The 23,163-nt window shown below is 36.1% G+C and overlaps 1 protein-coding gene across 14 annotated transcripts in view; it reads right to left on the bottom strand.

The window, feature by feature from the left end:
- MAP2 (microtubule associated protein 2) overlaps nt 1-23,163 on the bottom strand; it is a 318,054-nt gene that overhangs the window by 13,362 nt on the left and 281,529 nt on the right. For 4 of the 14 annotated variants that reach the window (XM_062190748.1, XM_062190757.1, XM_062190738.1 and 1 more), the window contains 5 exons: nt 19,141-22,872; nt 15,608-15,669; nt 12,320-12,490; nt 11,234-11,378; nt 6,508-6,848 (listed from right to left, as the gene is read on the bottom strand). In XM_062190748.1, coding sequence (XP_062046732.1) covers nt 6,508-6,848; nt 11,234-11,378; nt 12,320-12,490; nt 15,608-15,669; nt 19,141-22,872 — 4,451 coding nt within the window. Of the gene's footprint in view, nt 1-6,507; nt 6,849-11,233; nt 11,379-12,319; nt 12,491-15,607; nt 15,670-18,036; nt 18,226-18,445; nt 18,581-18,755; nt 18,963-19,140; nt 22,873-23,163 lie in introns of those variants that run through there. The other 10 variants (XM_062190778.1, XM_062190787.1, XM_062190805.1 and 7 more) reach the window with 7 other exon arrangements.

Genomic DNA, 23,163 nt, shown 5'->3' with positions numbered 1-23,163 from the left:
ATAGTCTAAAGACAGAGTCCCCTATCTTAGGGACCTTTCATTTTGAGATAATGATGACTTTGGTACCAAGAAAAGAAAATACTTTGTCAATATAATATAAGGAATTCCAGTGCATAGTCTCATGTCATGCTGCCTTGACTGACAGTATTTTAAAGTTCACAGGGTATTTTAGTATTCCTCTTACTTAGCACTTACTGCAATCCTAAGGAGATGGAAATAAATGGCATAGAGAGAACTTAAACAAGTGACAGCAACTAGCGGATGACAAGAAAGAAAACAAAAAAATTCTGCTTTCTGCCTGGATTGTAGAGATCCTGCCTTATTTTCTCATACTCCCTTTTTCATCATATTTGAGAGTGCTTCAAAAGGTTTGTGAGAAAATGGAATTAAGGGGCCGGTGTTGTGGCATAGCGGCGGGTAAAGGTGCTGCCTGCAGTGCCGGCATCCCATTTGGGTGCCAGTTCAAGACCCAGCTGCTCCACTTCCAATCCAGCTCTGTGTTATGGCCTGGGAAAGCAGAAGATGGCCCAAGTCTTTGGGCCCCTGAACCCATATGGGGAGACCCGGAGGAAGCTCCTGGCTCCTGGCTTCAGATCGACGCAGCTCAGGCCGTTGTAGCCAATCGGGGAGTGAATCAGTGGTTGAAAGACTCTTTCTCTGCCTCTCCTTCTTTCTTTGTGTAACTCTGACTTTCAAATAAATAATCTTAAAAATATGGAATTAAAAGATGAATCTACTTTGCTGCAAAATATTTTAAATCAATGCATATTTATTTGTTCATAATATGCATTTTTATGAACTGCTTGTAGCAGCATTTTTTTTTTTTTTAAATCTGACAGGCAGAGTTAGACAGTGAGAGAGACAGAGAAAAAGGTCTTCCTTTCATTGGTTCACCTCCCAAATGGCTGCCGCAGCCGGCACGCTGTGCTGATCCAAAGCCAGGAGCCAGGTGCTTCCTCCTGGTCTCCCACGCGTGTGCAGGGGCCCAAGCACTCAGGCCATCCTCCACTGCCTTCCTGGGCCACAATGAGCCATGGCACCTGCTGCCAGCCTGCTTAATAAATGTTTCATGAGAGAATAAATATATGGATGATGAAAAAATCTCATTCAATTTTTCTGTCTCACTCTTACATTTTACAAATGAGCTTCTGTATTAACAGGACCCAATAAATATTCAATGGTAACCATCATGCAGGGAAAAAAAATACTTTCACTATAATTCCTTAATTACCTCCAGAATTAATTCTGTTTTCTAACATGACTATAAAATTGAAAGTAACTTAATCAAATAGCATGTGAAAGGCCTAATAAGGGCTGAGGATAATGCCATATTTTTATAAGAAAAATACTAAAAAGAATCACTTTATAGTTCACTGATTTTATTCCTTCCTTCCTCCCTTCTCTATTGTTCCCAGTTGTCCAATGACACTTCTCTTCTATTTCCGTTACACTGATTTTTTTTTTTTTAACTCAACATCAGCTTGCCTTTTACGGCATGATTAGATTGGAAATCTATTAGAAAATTTAAAGAAAAAAAATTGGTCAGTTGTAATGAAAAAATAGTACCACACTCTAAGAACCATTTCTTTGAGCACTTAAAATGACTTCATAATCTATTTAAATAAAATGCTGCTATATACAAAAACTGTGCTATTTTATTGTTTCTATTTTACAAATAAGAAATCTGAGGTTCAGAGAGGTCCATGACACTGGACTACATAGTCAACTCTTAAATTCTAGTCCAATATTCTTTTCAGTGAAAATTCACTGTTCTATAAACATGAAAAATTTTCTGTGTGTTAATAATTTTAATGGTTTAAGGCATTCACATACATTTCAAATGTCACATAAATAATACATCTCTCAGGGTTGGTGCTGTGGCATAGCCAGTAAAGTTGCAGCCTGCAGTGCCAGCATCCAATATGGGTGCTGGTTGGAGTCTTAGCTGCTCTACTTCCAATAGCTCTCTGCTATGGCCTGGGAAAGCACTGGAAGATAGCTCAAATCCTTGGGCCCCTGCACCCATGTGGGAGACCTGGAATAAGCTCCTGGTTCCTGGTTTTAAATTGGCATAGCTCCAGCCTCTGCGGCCAATTGGGGAGTGAACCAGTGGATGGAAGACCTTTCTGTCTCTCCCTCTCCTTCTCTCTCTGTGTAACTCTGACTTTCAAATAAAATAAATAAATCTTAAAAAAAAGAAAACACATCTCTTAATGAATCTGGTTTACTATATTCACTCAGCTTTCACTGAGTAAATATTTAGTGAGAACCTATTATGTATAGGACTTTGAAACAAGATGGATCTCGTCTCTGAGTTCATGGAACTTACCGTAAAGTAGGAAGGGCAAGACAGATATTATATGACACTACAAGAAGATTAATTAGAGAGATGATAGGTTTTGACTACAGAACAGAGTATATCAAATGCAAAGAGTCAAGTTAACATCAATTGCAGTCATCAGCAAGAGATAACATATCTTGCACAAGGGGAGTGATCTAATCTGAGGGAAATGGGAAGATTTAAGAGCTATCCAGGACACAAAACCATAGCACTTAAAGATAGTCAGACTATGAAACAAGGGAAAGGGAGATAAAAAGATGATTCCTAGGCTTTGGTGTAGCAATATTAAGGTGCTAGTATTTGAATAGATGTAATAAGATTAAAAATGTAGTGTGAACATTCTGCTAAAAACACTCACACTGAGACCCTTACTGTTCCTAGAATGTGCTAGATCCACTTCTACATCAGCACCTGTACATGTATGGTTTTTGCTGCTTTCCCCAGTTGTCCACACGGATTACTCCTTCACTTCCTTGGAGTTTCTATCCAAATATGACCTCTCATTCCTTTTCCAGCCACACTCAGAAATGCCCCTTCAACATCCTAGGCTTCTACCTTGTCTATTTTTCCTTTTTGTTTAGCACTTTTCTATATGTTTTTCTTCTATCATTTTTTACTTTACCTTTTCCATTAAAATTAAGTAAGTGTTTCAGGAAGTTTTGTTTGTTTTGTTTATTTTTAGTCCTAGGACTTAGAATATAACATGGTACATTGTAGGCGTGCAATAAAACCTTGTTGAATAAATTATTAAGCAAATATAAAACTGAGTTTCTGAAATTGTCAATGAAATAGAAGATAAGTCTCCATGTATTTTTTAGATGTTGATGTTAATATTAGAATTAGAATTTTATAATTGGTACTTAATACCACCTATAGAAATTTAAAAGTTAGCTAAGTAGAATCTGTTTTAAAACTTTGAGAATGTAACATATAGCAAAAAATGTGATTAAATGCAACATAACATTGCATTAGTAATATATGTTTTAATAATATACTACTTGAATAACAGTTTTGCATTAATTATGTCTAAAATATGAAAGTTTAGAAGCTTCAAATTTCAATGCTGATGTAATAAAAAACTTTGCATAAGTGACACTATTAAGTAAAATGACCATTTCCATGTTATGAAACAAAAGGTAAAGCGAACAACAAAAAGAAGGCAATAAAATTATATACTTTATAGACAGTGACTAATTTTTCATTAAATACAAATTATAGACTCTGACTTTTCCTCAGTCATTGAAGGGCATTAGAAATTTTATATGCAGTATGTGGTAATGTGCAGACTTCTCTTTCTTATTCTATGAAAATGTGAGGTTTGAACTAGGAGATAAATATATCTGATTTCCACTATCCTTTAGTTCACTGGGTCCACACAGATCTCAGAGAAAGAAGCTAGACTGCTTCATTTCTAGAATGCATTAATTCACTTCATAGAGACTAGGCTATAGGATTAATCTAAATTTAAAAAATAAAAGATGCTATGGCAACACCAAGTTAGGAGGTAATAAGCTTACAAATTCTATAAGGCTCTTTATGTAGAAGAATACTGCTCTTTCCTTGAACAGGGGTGACTTGCTTTAAGATGCCACCATTCTCAAGGACCTGAAAATGGTTGACTGGAGCCATGAATGAAGCAAAACACATCATTCATAAGGCTGTAAATCAAAGACACAGACAGGGTTTTGTAGAGGTCACCATCTAACTAAGCACCCTACACCAACAGCTGTAAATGAAAACCTCTGTGAAGCAGCCTCATTTGTAACTTTAAGTATATTACAAGAGTATATAACTTGTGCTTTTTATACTGCTCTTCATTAGGTTAATGGGGAATTAATGGGGGAAAAAATAAGAAACTTGCCAAAACAGATAAAAGCATTCCACATAAATCAAAGTACCTATAAAATGTCAGACTCATACTTTTAAACATTAAAAGCATCACTTCTCAAGTTGTTCCCATTTTTCATGCTATGTGTTTAGAAAAATTATTTTCCTACTTTTGTTTAATCCAAGCAGCTATGTTCTTAAAAATATAACATTATTTATTCTAAAATTTAGATTTAATGTAGATTAGAGAGGTAACTACATTGAGATAGCTTCAAATTAACACATTGAATATGACAGTTTTAATGATGCTGTGAGTTAAATAATCCACATTCACTATACATAGTGAACCCATGAATCCTTATGTTCTTTCCAATAGAATGAATTTACACCTTAGCTAAAAAAATTAACTTCACTGCTTTTTGTAAAGCTCTTCATATCTTTGCTAGCTTATCTATTATTCCATTAGTTGTTGATTTGCCTTTCCAAACTGAACCACTGAATTGACCATCTCTGCTAACAGAAAATTGGACTTTAATAGAATAGGTAACAGCTGTAAGCATAAAACATGTGCATCCACAAGAGCAATAAATATTCAAATAAGGGGGAAAATAATAAAGTCTTCAACTTGGGAAGTTGATGAATTCCCAAGACAATTTTTTTTATTACAAGTTCCCCTCTCACTTACAATTTTTAGTGGTCACACAAACTTTAAAATAGCAATAATGAAGATTCAAAATTAAATCATTTTTGTATGATGTAAACATACCAAATTTTTTCTACAATCAAGCCTCTGCACATTTAATTAGTTACATTTTCAAATTTACTCCAATCTTTATTAACTAGAATTATAGGAATACTTTTCTCATACCAAGAGAATACACATCTCTTATTAAACTTGGCTCCTGCAGAAACTACAGCTATTGTCCTGTCCTTTTCAGTGATTCTGGGTTGGCCATTGATCATTCATATATCCTAGCATAATCAATTTACAAAAGAAAACCATATGGATGCTTGATCAGATTACTGAAGGTCTATAGCATGTCATTCAGATGATTTCTAAAAAGGTCTAACATACATTTTTGTTCAGTTATTCTATAAAGAAGGAAATCTAAACCTCTCATCCAAATCTCCAGTTTAGGAGCTGGTGTTGTGACATAGTGGGTTAAGCTGCTGCCTGAGATACCAGCATCTCATATGAACACCAGTTAAGGTCCTGGCTGCTCCACTTCTGAGCCACCTCTTGCTAATGCACCTGGGAAAGCAGCAGAGGACTGTCCAGGTGCTTGGACTCTTTCACCCACAGGGAGACCTGGATGAAGCTCCTGGCTCCTGGCTTTGGCTGGCACTGTTCTAGCTACTGTGACCATTTCGGGAGTGGACCACTGGATGGAAAATTCTCTCCCTCTCTGTCTCTACTTCTCTCTGTTACTCTGCCTTTCAAATAAATAAATAAACCTTAAAAAATCTCAAGCTTAGCAATTGCAGAAAAAGAACATTTCCTGAATTTGAGAAAAACACCCTGTAAGATGACTTTTCAAAGGACAGGCCTAACTTTAGTTGAATTTGAATTATTTTTGCTTTAAGAAGTATCTTGCTGCTCACATTTTTTGGTAATGTTTATCTACGAAAAGGCATCTTCCTGTGATTATATTATTATGGGATGCTATAGTTGTTCCAAAAAAGGCACACCGATCTCTCCCTTCTTACTCTGTTTTTTGCTTTTTCTTAACGTCCTGGGTTTTGGTAAGCAGAATCATAATGAGACAGCAAAGAAACCAATTGTGAATTTTGGTGTCAATAATGAGTAGGAATAGAGAGACATATATTCCCTGGCATGAAGGAGGGATACCAGCAATCAGCAACAGTAAACATAAGAAAAATAGGGGCAAAAGAATATTAAGAATGAAAATAAAAGGCTTTTTGATTTGAGAGGGGACATGAAGAAATGGTAGAAGATGTCATGGGAAATCCTTGGGGAAGAAGGTAGAAGGTAAAATTCAAATGAGCTCAAGGTCAGGATCTAAAATAGAAAATTTGTATCAGAAGCGTAACCTCATTCTCCTAAGGTAAAATTCACAAAGCAACAGAGATATAATGATGTTAGGCAATCAACTAGGAGATTCTTCTATATGTTTAAATCCATTTTTGCCCAATAATAACCAGAAGGAATGTATAAGACATGCAATTTTTTGCTGCACTTTATAGACTTGTTTCTTCTGATAACACCCACACTCTTGACAATGAATTATAAGCAGTGACTCTAACACCTTATTTTCATTTTAAGAACTGCTAGCTCGTATTATGAGCTGGCAGCAAATATATGTTTGTGGGGTTCTTACCTGTCCCCCTTTGGGCTGATATTTGATGTTATCTGTCGATCCAATTTTGGACTTGACATTCTTCAGGTCTGGCAGTGGTTGGTTAATAAGCCGAAGCTGCTTGGGAGTAGCGGGAGATTTTGGAGGAGTACGTATGATGGCGACTTTCTTCTCACTGGGCACCAAGATAGCAGATTTGGGAGTTCCGGGTGTATGAGGGGTCCTGGGATAGCTGGGGGTTCCAGGAGTGCCTGGAGTACGTGAAGAATAACTTGGCGGAGTGCCAGGAGTGATGGCAGTTGATCCAGGGGTGGTGGGTGTTGAGGTGCCACTTTTTCCTGCCCTGCGTATTGGCTCTGACCCTGTATTAACAAACAAGACCACAATTGTTTTCACCCATCAGGAAGTTCTCAAGTAGTCCTCTTCCCAAAGATTGCTAGTCCTCATGATATGCCCAATTTCTAAAGCATTTAGAAATACTTATGAAGTATCAGAAAAGTGCTCAGAAACAGTGAGAGCCCCTTTTCCTTCAGTTGATAACCTGGTGACGATCTTTTGAACATGTGTTGCTATCAACTCTAGGATAAAACTTGATATTTCCTGCCTTATTCTCCATAATTCTCATTATGAATGTGTCAAAAAACAATTTCTACTTCTACAATCATTTAAGCATATGGATTTGCCTTATTTGGAAGAAAAAGTCTATACTTAATGTTGAACACATACATGGTCTCACATTTATTGAGGAGTCCTTGAAACATCTGCAGACCATTCATTCCCCTATGTAGTAAACTGATTCTGAGATCCAAGCAAACATACTTGTACTATGTAGGATCGTGTTTTTAGATCATATAGTTTTGACCTATGTAAAAGGTATTGAATTGTTTCGATATTATTCCTCCAGCTTAGTGAGCACTGAGTTGCAAACATGTATGAAAGGTGTCAGATATATTTCTACTATATTATGTATTCCCTTTGTAAGGAAACTTAGTGCTTCATACTAAAAAATGCTGATTTTTCTCTTATATTCACAATGTAGCTTGCACCTGACTATGCCTTCTCTGCTGCTTTCATCATTAGTTTGATGTCAAATCAATAATCCTTTACTGACAGGGTCTTCTGAAAGGCATTTATTTGTTCAAATTGAGCTCAGTCTCATTTTACTATTTAACTTCTTCCCCACTATTTTCCTATACTATGTTTCTTTCACATCATGCTTGGGATTGTGTTTTGCATGCCATTTCAAGTGCTTTTCTAAAAGAAAAATTATATTAAAGAAGAGAACAATACCTAACAGGTTTCAAACCATTTTTGTGACTACCAATCGGCAACTAAACATGCATGCACATTAGTTAGGGGCAGCTTTTATCATTCCTAATTAAGAAATGACCACAATGAGGCTCATTTACCTAGATGTTGCTAAATTCTAAGTCAAATAAATATTTATATTCTACGAATTTACATTTAAAGCACTCTAATTTATAATATGTTTTATAGGGAAGGTATGATTTTTATTCTGTTTTACTGCTGAGTAGGATACCTTCAACAAATCAATGAATTTTCTGAAATTTTATAGAGGATTAAGATATAACTCAATTTTAAAATCTTTGAAGTGAAAGGGGTCTGCTGGTTCATCTAACACAATTAATCATCAGAGTAGAGAGTTCTTCCGGAGGAGACATTTAATTTTTTGATTAAATATTTACAAAGAGTTTAATCAAGAGAGCTTCATAGATAATTGCCTTCTACAGACAATGTGAATTTATTCATTGGTCTAGGGCCAATCTCTTGGAGAAGTATAAAACAATTTTTACTTCCTCCTTTAGCCCAGTGTTTTCATGTAACAAGTGAATGTTTCCCTGTGTCCTTTTGATCTTTTTACACAAGGACACGGTGTTGACAGACTCTTCAACTGATAATGTGAAATGGACTATGAGAAGACTGAAGTGATAAGTTAATGTGCATTCTGTGAGCTTTATGGCTTTCTACAAGTGATATTTCAAAACCAGGATGATGTAAAACCATATCTGATTTGGCTTTTCACAACTCACTTTCCCTGTTTGCTTATAGATTGTTTTTAAGGCAGGTTTACATCTAGCATTAGGTCCTTCTGAAAAATCTCTCAGAAATCACATTTCCTTCTCAAAGGTTGTGTCTCAACCAGCTTTGAATAATCCAGATAATCTCCGAAGATGGATTTTCTCTGTATTTTTTGCCACCAAACCTAGCTCTGGTAGTTTTCATGAGGGTTGAACATGAAGGTGCACAACACATTTCTTTAATGCAATGAACTGGATTCAGAATTTGCTGAGGTTTTTTTTTATACTATGGAGACTGAAATGAAGCAATACTTTAGATATGATTAATAACTTTTAAAAAATATTTATTTACTTTTATTTGAGAAGGGAACCTCTCTCCAAATGCCCAAAAAAGGCCAGTGTTGGGCATTTGACAGGGAGATTCAATGCAGTTCTCCCACATGGGTGGCAGAGAATCAACTACTTGAGCCTTCACCACTCTCTCCTAGGGTGCACAGTGTGCACATTAGCCAGAAGATGGAGTCAGGAACCAGAGCTGGGTATTGAACCTAAATATTCTGCTGTGAGTTGTGGGTATCCTAACTGATAGTGTAACCACTAGGACAAACACTTGCCTAGTGAATAACAATATTTACTTTAAGAAATAATTTTTTCTTAAGTAAAATTCATTTACAGAAAATAGCTTTAAGTTTCTGAACAGTAAAAGAAGGATTCATTTATTTCTGAAGAATGAAGACAAATCTTAGCTATTAAGGCCTTCACACTGCTGTTCAATACACGTGATCCATTTCTTATTATAATAAATTATGCTCTAGTTGTCAAGAAGATAACTCTTATTTCCTATTTGTTCTGAAATTGAAGGGATTAAATCTAAGTACTAAAATAATTTATAAAATATTTAGGAGTTCCTTTATTGAACTGTGCTCTTATTTATCTTATTAACTCCGGAATGACAACTTTGTTCCCTCCTCTAGGGCTAAATGAGTTTCCTCCTTAGCATCATTTTCTTCAAATATTTCCAATAGCTATACAAAACAGTGGAATCTTTTGTGTGCAGTTAGGTAGGCAGAACGAAGTAGATAAATTACATGCTCTTTGAATTGTTTTATGCTTTAGGGATTATTATGTAAAGATAGATTATCAAAGTATCAGGGAAGCTTATTATCAAATAATACAATGCGATATACTTAAGAACATAAGTTAGAAAGTCAAAAGCATTGGCTCTGAACATTTTAAAAAGCATTCATACACAGATACATTATCAGGGCTTGAAATAGAGGATAATGGAGCAAGTGCTATTTTGCTTCCATAGCAACACAGTCAAACATAAATCCAGGTATTCCTCTGGGAGCTCTTGATGACTTTATCCTGTCTCATCATCCTTAAGGTTATTGCTGATGTCCAATTCCAGTTCCTGATATTAAAAGTTAAAGTCTCTTCCCTAGAGATCACCAGCTCTTACATGATTTCCCTGCTAGTTCACTGTATAATTTATTTTTTGCTATGGAAAAAAAGAGTAAGTAATTTCAATGTGTTCCCCACATAGATTTCAAAAGATGCTTATTCTTCATAAAAGTAAATGGTGTTGGGCGCAATTGTTCTGGTAAACACATTCATGGTAGGCAAAACACTGTTTAAGTGAAATGCATTAATATTCACATTTTCAGTAGACCATTTATTATTAAACATTTTTAAATAAATGATGAGCCCAACTACAAAATGATAGTCATGGCAATTTTTACCATTTTATAATAGTTTATAAACGATAGAGGTACTGTTCACCAAATGATTCCACAGAAGATTTTGTCCAGTACTATTTATTTTAAATAAATGTAGAAAAGACTTTGAGAGCATAGGTTATGAAGTTTTCATTAGGCTGAAAACCAAATTCAACAATTTACCAGCTGTGTAGCCCTGGACAAGCTATCCTCTCTTTAAGGTCAGTTTTCTCATCAGAACAAGTTGTTAAACCTATCTATTAGCATTGTTAATTAACTTGGGTGTAATCTAAAGAGTTTTGCATCTACATGTACTCAATAAATGGTAGCTATTTTTGTTGTAATAAAAATACTTAGGAGATAACTTAAATCCATACTTCAATAAATAATTTTAATAGCAAACCAACATATAAGTGTGTAGTGACTGGAACTTTACATAAACTGCTGTAATTGCCAATCAGTTCATTATAAGCCATCAATCAAAGGAAATTGAGGCTATTGCACAGAATATGCTATGTTTACAGCTCATCTGAAATGTAAATTCCTAATGAATGAGTGGGATGCTAGGTTTTGATTACTGACTTTCCAATTAGACTATAGGACTTGACATTCTCCTAAGTTTTAAGCATATATAGTTGTATATTTTAAAAATACCTTTATTGGTTTTACCTATTAATTATTTTAGAATATTCTTTTTGTTCTAAATTTGTAATAAAGGAGAAAATATAGTCTTAGAAAAATTACATTATCTCCATCTTATTTAATAGATAATAAGGGCGATATGTTCTCATTCCTCTACCACACTGTTTTGAAAAAGGCATTTTGAGCCATCTCTAGTCTGAAATTCCTAATGATCAAGACAAATACAATCGGCTCAGAATGCATGTTTTATTTTAAAAGTGTAAAATACAAAGATATACTAGACTGTATTCCATTTTAAAAGATTTTTAAAAATGTATTAAAAAGGAAGCCAAACCAAAATGAACCTACTGGTGGTCCGTCGGGCTGAAGAGATGGAACTGTTGAGAGAGAAAGAATTCTCATCTCTGTCTCCTGACACACCTCGGCGAGGAGGGAGGATGGAGGATGGTCTTGGGAGAGAAGAGCGCTTTTCTGGGCTCCTGGTTACTCCATCCTGATCCAGGAAAACAAAGCATTGGGTTATATGAATAATTATACAAAGTAATTACATTCCTCTGGCTATTATTCATCCTGTGCTAATAAATTAATTTCTTTTAATACTCATATTTCACAGGCTTATAAGCATTTGTATTGCTTAATGTATGAAATATTAATATTTGCCTGGGAATTTTCTAAACATATTTTGTTTTGGAGTCATGATAATTGTGAAGTCCCAGTTCTAAATAGTAATATAAGCAACATAAATTTACTCAAGCAATCTTCAGTGAATTTTACTGAAAAATCCTCATCAGCACAATAATTTGTTAATCCGAAAGGAAAGGCAATAAGGCATGGCATACATAATATTCCTAACAATGACTGGTACCACATAGTATAGTATGTTGCTATGTGACAGGAGCTCTAGGCAGTTTACATCCATTGATGATTTCATTCTCACTACAAAATATTATGTGCATTTTAATGGTGAGGAAATAGTTCTAATGAGTCGATGTAATCTTTTTAAGATCACTGAGTAGGTGGGTGGCAGAGCTGGTATTAATACCTGATGGGGCTGCTGTTGAGCATATGTTGTCCATTATATTATATAAAATAACATGTTATTATTAGACTATATAATATTATCTATTACATACATCATGATATGTACACTGGAACATATTATGTTTTGTTGGTTTGTATTTGCAACTTTATAAGATAAATACATAACAAATTAATACAATAGTATATTTAGAGGAGGGGGTTTTCTATGCATTTATTTTACCTGGTAAGCTGTTTATCTAGCAAAACTTTATTTATTTTAATTGTCTATATTATTTATATGTCAAACACTTTAGAAGTTAAAGTGTTTACTTACATACATTTCTTGAATTGTGTCTGAAAACCTTCTCCCAATTTATATTCCTTTCTGCAACTTTTGTTGCCCTGCTGTCTTACCTTGTTCCCTGATTCTGAGTGTGGCAAACACTCTGTGCAGCCTGCTGAGGTGGGATGCATGCAAAAACTGTCAGAAAATGCAGCCTTTTTAGTCCTACTAGGGCAGGCTGAGCTGCATCTTGGGAACTTTGCGCTACCCTGTAAAGCAGGAATCTTTGACAAGGTAGAATTCTTGCCATGAAAGAAAACAAAAGCACAAAATAAACCAAACTATGAAGTAAAAGGCAAACAACAAAGTAATATAAACACTCAAGAAATTAAATGTCTACCTTTAGCAACACTTGCTAAATGGCTATTACCACTGATAACAAATGCATATTTTTGTGAGAAGAAGAAATTTTCATTAAACATTCTTTCTTAGCTGGAGTTAGCAGTATTTATATAAAAATATCTGTTATTATACATAAAATATTTACATATATTTATATATATGTAAAAACAAAAATAATATTAAAGTACTTTATTTTATATTCATTAGCCCAGAACAGTTATCTACTACTTATTCTATGTTACTTCCAAATGGTGTGATTGTCATGTACTTTGTAATCAGTAGAGAAAAAAACAGATAAATGTATAACAAATGGTAAGTGAGTGGGTAGCTGGGTGGGTAGAGGAAGGAACATTGCTTATATATGGAGGGACTGATTTTTTGAAACTCTGAGACTGAAGTAAGTGTGTATGGTTTGATTCAAGAATCTACAAGTTCATAAATTTTCTCAGAAAAGTATAAGACATGACTGAAAGTAGAAATGCTATAAATAACCAGGTGAAGCGGGGCAAGAGACACCCTTTCTGGGTAGAAAAAATTTCCTAGTATTAAAAATCCCAGGATAGTTTTGACATAAAGTAGGACAAAAGGCGAGCACACCTCTTTGTTGTGGATTATTCTGAGTGAGTAAGGTCATTGAGGTAGCCCCCTTGCTTCTCAGTGAATTGCTCAGGAAAATAACACAGGTTCAAGATGTCTTTGTTCTCTCTGCAATAGGCTTGGGTTGTTCTGAGGATCCAATTATAGGAAGTTTGTGGAAGCAATTCCCATTGTGCATTTATATCAATTACAAAAATTCCTCATACATATTAGTTTCTATGAATTTACTTTAAACTAAATATTAAAGTCAGTCCTGGTTCTGTTGCCTTCTGGAAGATAGGGAAAATAATCTCCCTAAGGATTCCTTATCTGAGGAGTCAGTGAAATTTGGTGTAATAGTCAGCCAACACTTTGGAAAGAACAAACTATTTACAGGTGCTCTTGATGTAACTGAAGTCACTAAACTATCAGAGATTGTAATAATACAAGGCTCAACATTAATTCCACTGTTCAAGATGTGTTCCCAACAAAAACCATTGTTCTTTTTAAAATAAAATAGGCCTTTAAGATAGGAAGAGTATTACAAAAGGCAATTAGCAAAAATTCTTTTTGTTAGTTTAAAAGGTGATGCATACTGAATATATTACGGTGTTTTTAATGATTTTTATATGGTTCTTTTATTTATTCAGAATATGGATAAAATATCTTTTTGGATTCTATGTTTAAGATTGTTATTTAACCCACAGGTCTTACAATGATGCTGTATCTTTAGTCTCCTGGAATTGTTCCTCTAAGAAACATAGTTTTAAAGGTGTAAATATAACTCATACTTGTTCCCATTTTTAAAACTTTACAACAAGGTATATTTGAGGCCTAATTATTTATTTATTTCTAGATGAGATTGATTTTTTTAACTTTTTATTTAAGGGATATAAACTTCATGCATTTCATATATACAAATTTAGGAGATACTATGAAGGAGAAAAGAGGATGATAAATAAGAGAAGGTCAGATTGAATGTTGATGGATTTATCTATCTTCTTTGGACTGACAAGATGGGCATTTGCAAGGCAAAACACTTAGTTTTGTGTCAGATAATGTATGCTGTTCTTTTCCCAAGTGTAAACAGTAAATGCTGATTCTACTGAATTTTTTCATGACTGAGGGGACTGAAAACTTGACTGTTTCTAAAAAAAAAAATGTTCACTTAGAAGTTCTTTTCCTAAGCAGAAAAAAATCTTCCACTTATTTCCATATCTGCTTCTGAAAACTTCTACCTTTCCAATTGTATCAAAAATTATAACTAGCAACTACTGCTATTTGTTGAGGGAATATTATGTTCTAGACATTATGCTGCTTACTGTTTAAAAAATTATTCTAACATATGATAAAGGAATCTCTACTCCCTTTGTTTTTGTACACTTAAGATACAGGCAGAAAAAGATCATATAGCTAATACATATTCAAGATTCAACATGGTCTGTTTTACAGCCCTTCTCTTCACCACCACAGCTCAATAATTCTCCATTAGAAATAGAGGGTAAAGAGATACGACTCACGAAATACGTAAATATCTGGTAAAAAATATATACAACTGCAGGATGTATGGATAAGTAAGTAGAAGCTTTCTGGAAAGCAATTTGGCAAAATGTAGCAAAAAACTTGAACTATGAACATCCTCTTGAAACAGTAAGTCCATCAGTATGAAATTATCCTACAGAAATGCATTTGGATACATTCACAAACTTAACCACAAAGATCTCAAGAGTAACATTGTCAGACTAACAACACAAATAGTTTGCATGTCAAGTAATAGAAAATTGATTATGTATATCATTGTTAATGAATAAAATGCAATGTTCTGTGGTCACTAAAATGCTATAAAGGGTATTTAATGACATGGAAATATGCTTACTCTTTAATTAAATAATTAATATATAGTGTTTCTGTTTTTATTGCTAAATCTATAACAATTTGTTATAACAACCTGTGTAACAGAGATTTTACATCAAATTGGTAACTATAATTATTTTTAGAAAAGGGATAAAATTTATTTTTACTTCTTTTTGCTTGTCTATATTGTTTGATTTGGTCATATTCTCATTGTAAACAATGAAAATGTATTTTAAAATACAATCAATGTTAATGATAATAGTTTAACTGTATTCTATTGCAAGCAAATAAATTGGGCTTCCCTAGTTTCAGCAAATCATTGTGCTGATGCATTTTGTTTTGTTTTGTTTTGTTTTACTAATAAAGGGACAGCCCAACTGAATCCTCACTACCATCACATGTCTGTCCAGAAGACAGGAGTACATGCCTGGATGCCACCAAGAATTATTCTGGCTGAGTGAACAATTAAAAATGACATTTAAGAGAAAATAATTAAGATCTAAATGACATCTAAAGTTATGGAGACACTGCAAGTAATTACCAAAATGAACTTCAAATGAAGAACAACAAAAGCTTATTTTACTCACAGAGACTTTGTCCTTTGCCTGTTTAAATACACTGGGAGCCTGAGTTGATTCACCACCTGCTGCTGTGGGAAAGACACAAACAACCCCAGATTTAGTTGTTAAAACCATATACATGCATTTTTTAATACCTTTTGGATATTCTGCTGTGCCAATAGGCCAATGCAAAGCAATATTCCACTTATTTTGAGATGCAAATTAAGTAAGGGAAGAAACCTGAATAACAATGACATAGCATGTGGCTCCAACTATAGTGTGTATTAATTAACATAACCCAGGGTCTACCAAGCAAAGGTCAGCACACCAAATAGTTTTCTTCTGATTACCAAGGTACCTTTGAATCATTCTTACAAAAAGGTCAATTATTTAGAACGGAAGATACAGACTAGCAATGAGAATGCTGTAGAATTTCATGAAAAGTGAGCTGATTTGTTTCCAGGGTTTGTATGATATAGAAGAACATTCACAGAGATTTCCAAACCCTCTACTTGTTCTAGAAGCCACAGTCATACCCATAGATATTTCTGTATTTTACATGCTAAACTGTCATGATCAGTCAACCCTTTCCCTTGGCATCCCTGCATTTCACAATGTGAAAGACACATTTATTTGATGTGAGAATGTAGCACATTAGAAGGGAAGGGAAGAAAAATAACTTGTCAAGGGTAGATAACAAGAGAGGAATTTTAAGTTCAGTAAATATAGGACGTATTCTACACATGCACTTCCCATATGAAATTATTACCACATCTGTTACTGTTGTTTCTCTTTTTTCTGTTTGATATTCAGGTTTCAACGTGAAACTCCCATTTTCTCTAGTGAACATATTTTTTTTGCTGACTTACCTGCCTCATCTCATGATTAAAGACAATCCTTTGTATTTTGAAAAACCCTCTGCATCTGGAAATTATGCTTAGAAAATACTCAAGCTTGTCTGTCACTTCCTTCTTCCATTTTATTTTTTCATAAGGGATAAAACTTCAAAAAGAGATACTTATCCTTATAAACCTCCTAAATGAGTTCCAAAAAGGTTTCTTATGCCATCAGTGGCTCCACCAAAAATAATAACTCTCCACTATATGCTTTAGGCTATTTAGGATTAGTCACAGATTCTAGAACTGATTTTTTTTAAAGAAGCAGTGAAAACTATGTTTTCTTATGGCTTTTATAACACATCTCAAATTCCTGTGAAATACACACTTTGCTGCAAACCAGTGATACCTATTTTTGTTTCACACTTTCTGGTAGTTATCTTAAAATTTAACTAAAATAAAGGAGGATCTTAATTTAAAAGTTAATTTATTTTCAGTGTTGGTAAATTAAATACTGATGATATGTAGACACTTTACTAAACTATTTCACATTTTCTCTGAAATTCTAAAATTCTGATAAAATCTTTCCTCCTTTCAGGTAGGATACAGAATTTTTATGTCCAAACCAAGAAATTCTGCTTGTCCAAGCAGTTGTTTAACTAGAAATTTCTAATTCAATAGGCTAAAAACCTGACATGATGTAAGATTTAGAGATGTTGTGTTATTGTTAACTCTTCACTTAGAGACAGTCCTGGTCCTGAATTTTTGTCAATGTGTATTTACAAATACAGTTTCAAATCCTGCTTTAGACTTTTGTTCTTGAAGGAAAGCAAATTATATGATTATTATGTGACCACAAACACAAAACACTTGAACTTTTTAGTAGCTATCACAAAACCACCAATTACCTTGATTTTCCTCTCATTAAGGCTTATGTGCTCTTAACATTTAAGGTCATCCAAAGAGCTACATAGAGACATTTATTATCTATTCCTGGAAAGGAAAATATTCCTTTCTGATAATTTGTAGACTACAAGAATGCCACCTAATACTAAAAATATATTATAAATTAAGATTACCCTAGTTTAAATAAACATATGAAATCTACATTTGTGTACTAAAGTTTTGAAATAAATTTGCTTTATAATTAATTGAGTGGGTTTTTATTATGAGTATTATGCTTTGTTCCACCACTTTTTAAAACTTAATAAAACTGTGTATTTGGAGAAGACTGAGAAATAAGTAGGCAGCAAAATAGAAACAGCTCTTAATTTATTTCCAACTAAGTTCCTTACATAGAGGGAGAAATTTTACCTTAGAATTTTGAATATTGAATTATACTGGAAGTTTGGATTCAACACATTTAAGAAAATCTCGACAAAATATCAGCAAAGAGATGTGGTTGGAAGAATGGAATCCAGGCTAGTTTTGGGTACATGAAAATCTGATGAGATTACCAGATCATTTAAGTTTCCTTGTTTTTTGTTTTTTCACTTAAAGCAAAGTTAATTTTGCTAACCACAGTTTTATTCCAGGTTCACTTCTCATCTTCAATCTCAAAATCACAGCACATACTTGCTTTTCAGTAATGTCATCAACATCAGTAACAGATTTGGCAGTAACAATGTAGAAAGTAGGACAAATATGTATGGGCTTAAGCATGAGGGAGATAAAGAAGCAAAATAATGAGAATGCATACCAGGGTTAAATTCATCGCCATCGTCTAACCCAACACACAGAATGAAAATAGGACTCCCCAGAACGTGACACTAGAGCACAATGCCAAGATACAATCACGCACTGTTATGTCTGAGCATGACAAAGAAACAGATGGTCATGACCTCTTCTGCAGGGAGGGAAAAACAAGAATAATGATACAAGACACTTAATAGCAAAACTGTTCGTGACTTCTGAGATTCTTGGAAGAAAAACAAAATGAGGAAGCTTCTACGGTAATGAGATTAAAAAAACAACAACAAAAAAAACATGTCTATGTTTGCCAGCCACATTGCAGAATTGAACAAGTCACCTGTCGTTTTCCGCTTAACACAGGAGAGATGAGTTGGTCTAGTATATTTGATAGCAGGTTTTAAAATGAATTTCCTGGAAGGAGAGTGGGCCTGAACTTCTGTTTTTTTAGCAAGTTCAGCCTTCTTATAAACTGCTATGAATAAGAAAACACAAAAAGCATACCATCAGGAAAAAAAATAAAACACTTGGATCAAAACTGAACAAAATTTCATAGATAATTAGTTACCACTGTTAGGCAGTTTCTTCTATAAAAGAATAATACTGAATTATTTCAAAAACATTTTTAAAGAAGTGATTGTTAAATGAACCTTTTTTCCTTCTCACTTCATCTCTGGAGACTGTGCTAGGTTCCTTTTTAGCTATTTTTCTTTCAGGAGTGGAAATTCTGCCTCTCCCGGTTTTAAAAGGCTTTTCTTTTCTATGTTTCTCGAGAGATGGTCTCCGAGCTTCCTTTTCAGCTTTCTCCTCTTTAGGAATAGTTTCTAACTGTTCTGTCATGATGCTTCTATCATCATCTGTGGATCAAAGCAAATCATCACAACAACAACAACGAAAGCATTAGTAACAAATGTACAACATCCTCTGCATCGTTAACAAAATGCAAAATAGATAAAGGGACATTTAAAAATGTTTAAAGTGAAAAAAAATTCCCCTTAGATTATTGGGTTTGATGAAAAAAATAATAATGCACACCTTGAGTGTCAACCCAGAGGCTGTCAGCGTCCATGATGGAGTCGTCGATGGTGGTCTCATCTTTGTAATCATCATAGGTTTCTGTCTTATATTCTGACAGTGCAACAACCTCTTCTCTCTCAGGGGAAGCGGGAGCCTCTGGGGAGCCTTCCCTGGGTTCTGCCTGGGCTTCAGCTGCCACTTCAACTTCAAGCTCTTCTTCATCGTGAGGGGATGGTCTCCTTTCCATCTCAGGCTGCTCTAGGGCTGCAAATCGTACACTGTGAGACCCTGACTCCCCTTCGTCAGTTGTGGTTTGCACGACGGTGATGAAATCATCCTCAATGGTCACAACAGATTCAATCACTCCTTTGTGTTCACCAGGACAAGTCTCCACAAATTCTTCCTTGACACCTGGGACGCCCAGGTCAGCAATCTGAAGGGTGTCGGAGCGGAAGAGCAGTTTATCATATTCTCCCCGGGCTTCTATCTCTTCCTCCTCAGCTGGTGCCTCTGCTGGTTTGGACACAACTGCTTCAGGCATTGGCTCTGCAACATCTGAGGGTGTGATGGATATATCTGGGGTCTCCTTGCTTTCTTCTTTTGGTAGCTGAATAGATTCCATCTGGACCTCAGCTCTCTCATCTGTGGCTAAGTCACCCTCTGAAACAGCAGGTGGGCAAGGTATTTCCACTGACAATTTGATGGCAATCTCGTCTTGGATTAGAGATGACTCTGGAGATGTTTCCTTCTTGCCTTCTTCGGGTTTCAAGGACTCCATTGTGAGGCTCTCATGTTCACCACTAGATTCATAGGACTCCTCTTTGTCCACAGCCTCCTGATGCACCAAGTCAGGTTTGGCCACCTTCTCTTTGACTTCTGTCTCATTCACTTTGGCACCTTCTTTCACGTGGCCAGGCTCAGCACCCATAAATGCATCTGCCTCCTGAGGTGTTTTGGATGAGGGGGTCATGTCCTGGGTAGCTTCGAGTTTAATCTCTGCTGCCTTTCCAACATCTAGGTGTAGCCCTGCAGCCATTTGTCCAAAATCACTGATCTGAACATCCAGTTGACCCTGGTCACCTTTCTTGGCAGGAAAATCCAGTTCTTGTTCAGCTTGTTTGGATGGTTCTACCTCGGCTACCTCTGGCACTGAACTAAGAACTTTCTCTGCTTTCTCAGATGGTGCTTCTTTTGATGTTGTCAGTTCTTTGGCTGGAGCTTGTTCATAGCTCACTGCTAATCCAATTGTTTCAACTTTATCATCAGCCTCTTCTGTTTCCTTGGCATGTTCTTTGGAATCAATATGTTCTTCACCCTTTTCTAGTACAGTATCAAGCTTATCATTAGCTTTCCTCTCCTGGTCAAACTCCCTACCCAGTCCAGACTTGTCACCAGGGATAAGTGGAGAGGCTTCTTTCTCAGCACCCAACTCGTCTTTGACTCTCCCAGCAGCTGCCAGCTTTACTTCAATCAGTGAAAGGTCTGTGGCCAAATCTCTTCGAACTTTGTCATCCGTGCCTTCATAAAAGGCACCACTGTCCCCTGATACATTCTCACTGTCTTGAACAGGTGATGGGAGAGGAACTGTGTATTTATTGAACACACAGTAGCCCAGATCTTCAAGCTGACTGTCTGTTTTTACAATGACATGGTTTTCATCCGTTACAGGTGGCAAGCCAGTACTGCTTTCCTCAACTACTGTCTCTGATGGGACTGATTTCCTTCTGGCAACCTCAGCATCTGCACTCACAGAAGCTAATCTTGACCTTGTGCCTGCCAGATCCAGCATTTCAGGTAGGTCAGGGGCCATGACAGTACCATTTTTGTAATACTCTTTGGCTAGAGACGATGACTCAGAGGTTGTCTCAATTTGAGTATTTTCCTCTCTGGCAGCTTTTTCTTCCTGTATTGGCTTTCCTTCCTCTTTGCTTTCAACTGGGAAGCAAGGGGCCTTCTCCAGTGCAGGTGTGGTGGCTGGAAGGTAATCGTCACCTTCATCCATACTTCCACTAGTGTTGGTTAGAATGTCAGAAGCCAGAGGAGAAAGATCATGCCCCCGACCAAAGTTAAATCCAAGGGCTATGGAATCCAGGCATGACATGGGCAAATTGATTGACATGCTTCTCTGTTCTATTGCAGACCTACCACCAAGTCCTAAACTCCTGCTAAGTGTCAGGTCGTCCTTATTCTTACTGTGAAGATCTCGTTTCTCTCCATACACTTTTGGATCAATAGTGAACATTCTCTCTTGAGGAGAACTGGGTTCTTCAGGTAGATCAGACTGGTAAGTCTGTGCAAGAGTACTGTACCCTGCTTCTTGGGCTGGAACATTGGGTTGGGATTCTTTTCCTGCCTGAAGTTCCTTGTCACCATTTTTGTGTGTAGGAGATACAGCGTCAATAGACTCACGGGCGCTTTCTCTTGTGTCACTGAGTTCATAGTAGTCACTGCTCAATTGAATGCTTTTAGTCACTTCTTCTTTCAAAGCAGATGTTTCAAAGTACTTGGACATTCCTGATTTATCTTCATAAAATGGCAAGTCCAATTCAGCTGATTTTGCAGCCCCAACTCCTTCCATCTTATCTTTGTCAGCAACTTTCTCTTCCAGAAGTTCCTGGGTTACACTTTTTTCATTTAGTGTGGCTGGTTCAACTTTCTCTGTGATCTTAGAGGTTACAACTGAATCTGTAACTAAATTGACAGGGAATGAGTCCTGTTTTAACATAGCTGTGGAAGGCTCTTGACCTTTCTGTTCTTCCTTAGATAATGTGTGCTCTGTGGAAGTCTGAATTATGCTCGTCTCTTCATCTCCAAGTTTTGGAGGTTCACTCTCTTTTGGCACAGCATCTTTGTCAGAAGGAGTTTTTTCTTCAAGCATTAGCTGAGGTTCCTTTTCCGTAATGGTAGGTTCCTGTCCACTGGGGGTGGAAATCTCTTTTTTCTGCACACTCTCTTGAATGATGGCTCCCTTTTCTTCCCCTAAGACTTTTACCATGACATTTTCTTCCACAACTGGAACATGGTCATCTTTGGGTAAGGTAATTGCTTCTGAGCCTGGTGCTTCTGCCTCTTTTTTGGGTTCATCCTTATGGGATTCTTCCACTTTAGCGCTATCTTTGGCAGTAGCTGGGCCACTGGTTTCTGGCAGAGATTTTTTGTCATCTGGCTGTAAGAGGGCAGGGGCAAAGGGTGGTGTTTCTGTGATTATTTCATTCTTCATGACATCTAACGGAAGACTAAAGCTTCCACCCTGAAAGGGACTTGGCATGGGAGAATCAAACTGTTTCCCTTCCCATTTGGGGATATCCTCAAGTACGTCTTTTTCCCTCATGGGTGTCAGGGGGCCAGGAGATACTGGAGCAACTAAACCCCACTCATCCTTTTTGGCTTCGGTTGGCATTTCAATGAACCAGTCCTTTTGCTCTTTGGGGGCTGAGGGCACTACATGGAGGCCAATGCCAGGAACTACCAGGCTTGGTTCTGTCTTCTGTTTTAGGTCTTCCAGGCTGTCGCCAACAGTGTGCCCAAACAGAGCAGGAGGAGCTTTTTCTTCCTCTGTGCCTTGCACGTCTTTTGTATCAGGGGAAATTTTGGTTGTCTCAGGCTGAGAAACTAAGGCAGCATGTTGAAAGTCTTCACCAGGCTTACTTTGCTTCTTTGACTCCTCTTCCTGTTTGGCTAAAGGCTCAGCTGCAGAGGGAGTCAGTTCCTGCTGACCAGGGAAATCCATCTTCAAGGCTGTAAGTAAATCTGAAGTAATCGGGTTGATTTTTAAACAAATTATAGGCAAGTGGTTTCAGGCAGTAAGCTTAAAATGATGAATGAAAGGGTAAAAAGAAAAAACTGTGGAACATGCAAGCATGCTATCCTTTTGAAAGCCAGTATGGAAATGTGAGAGCTGATTTATGTGTGTTCTGTAAGTGAAATGGACTCCCATTGTAAATGAATGAGTACAGGAATAGTAAGAAAAGTATACTTGTGAATACCTTTTGTTCTTTGGTCTGCTCTAAAGATTATATGATACATATTACAGTAGAAAAA

Source organism: Lepus europaeus, chromosome 1 (genome assembly GCF_033115175.1).
Source record: "Lepus europaeus isolate LE1 chromosome 1, mLepTim1.pri, whole genome shotgun sequence".
Classification (NCBI taxonomy): domain Eukaryota; kingdom Metazoa; phylum Chordata; class Mammalia; order Lagomorpha; family Leporidae; genus Lepus; species Lepus europaeus.
This window is presented reverse-complemented; position numbering and strand designations above follow the sequence as displayed.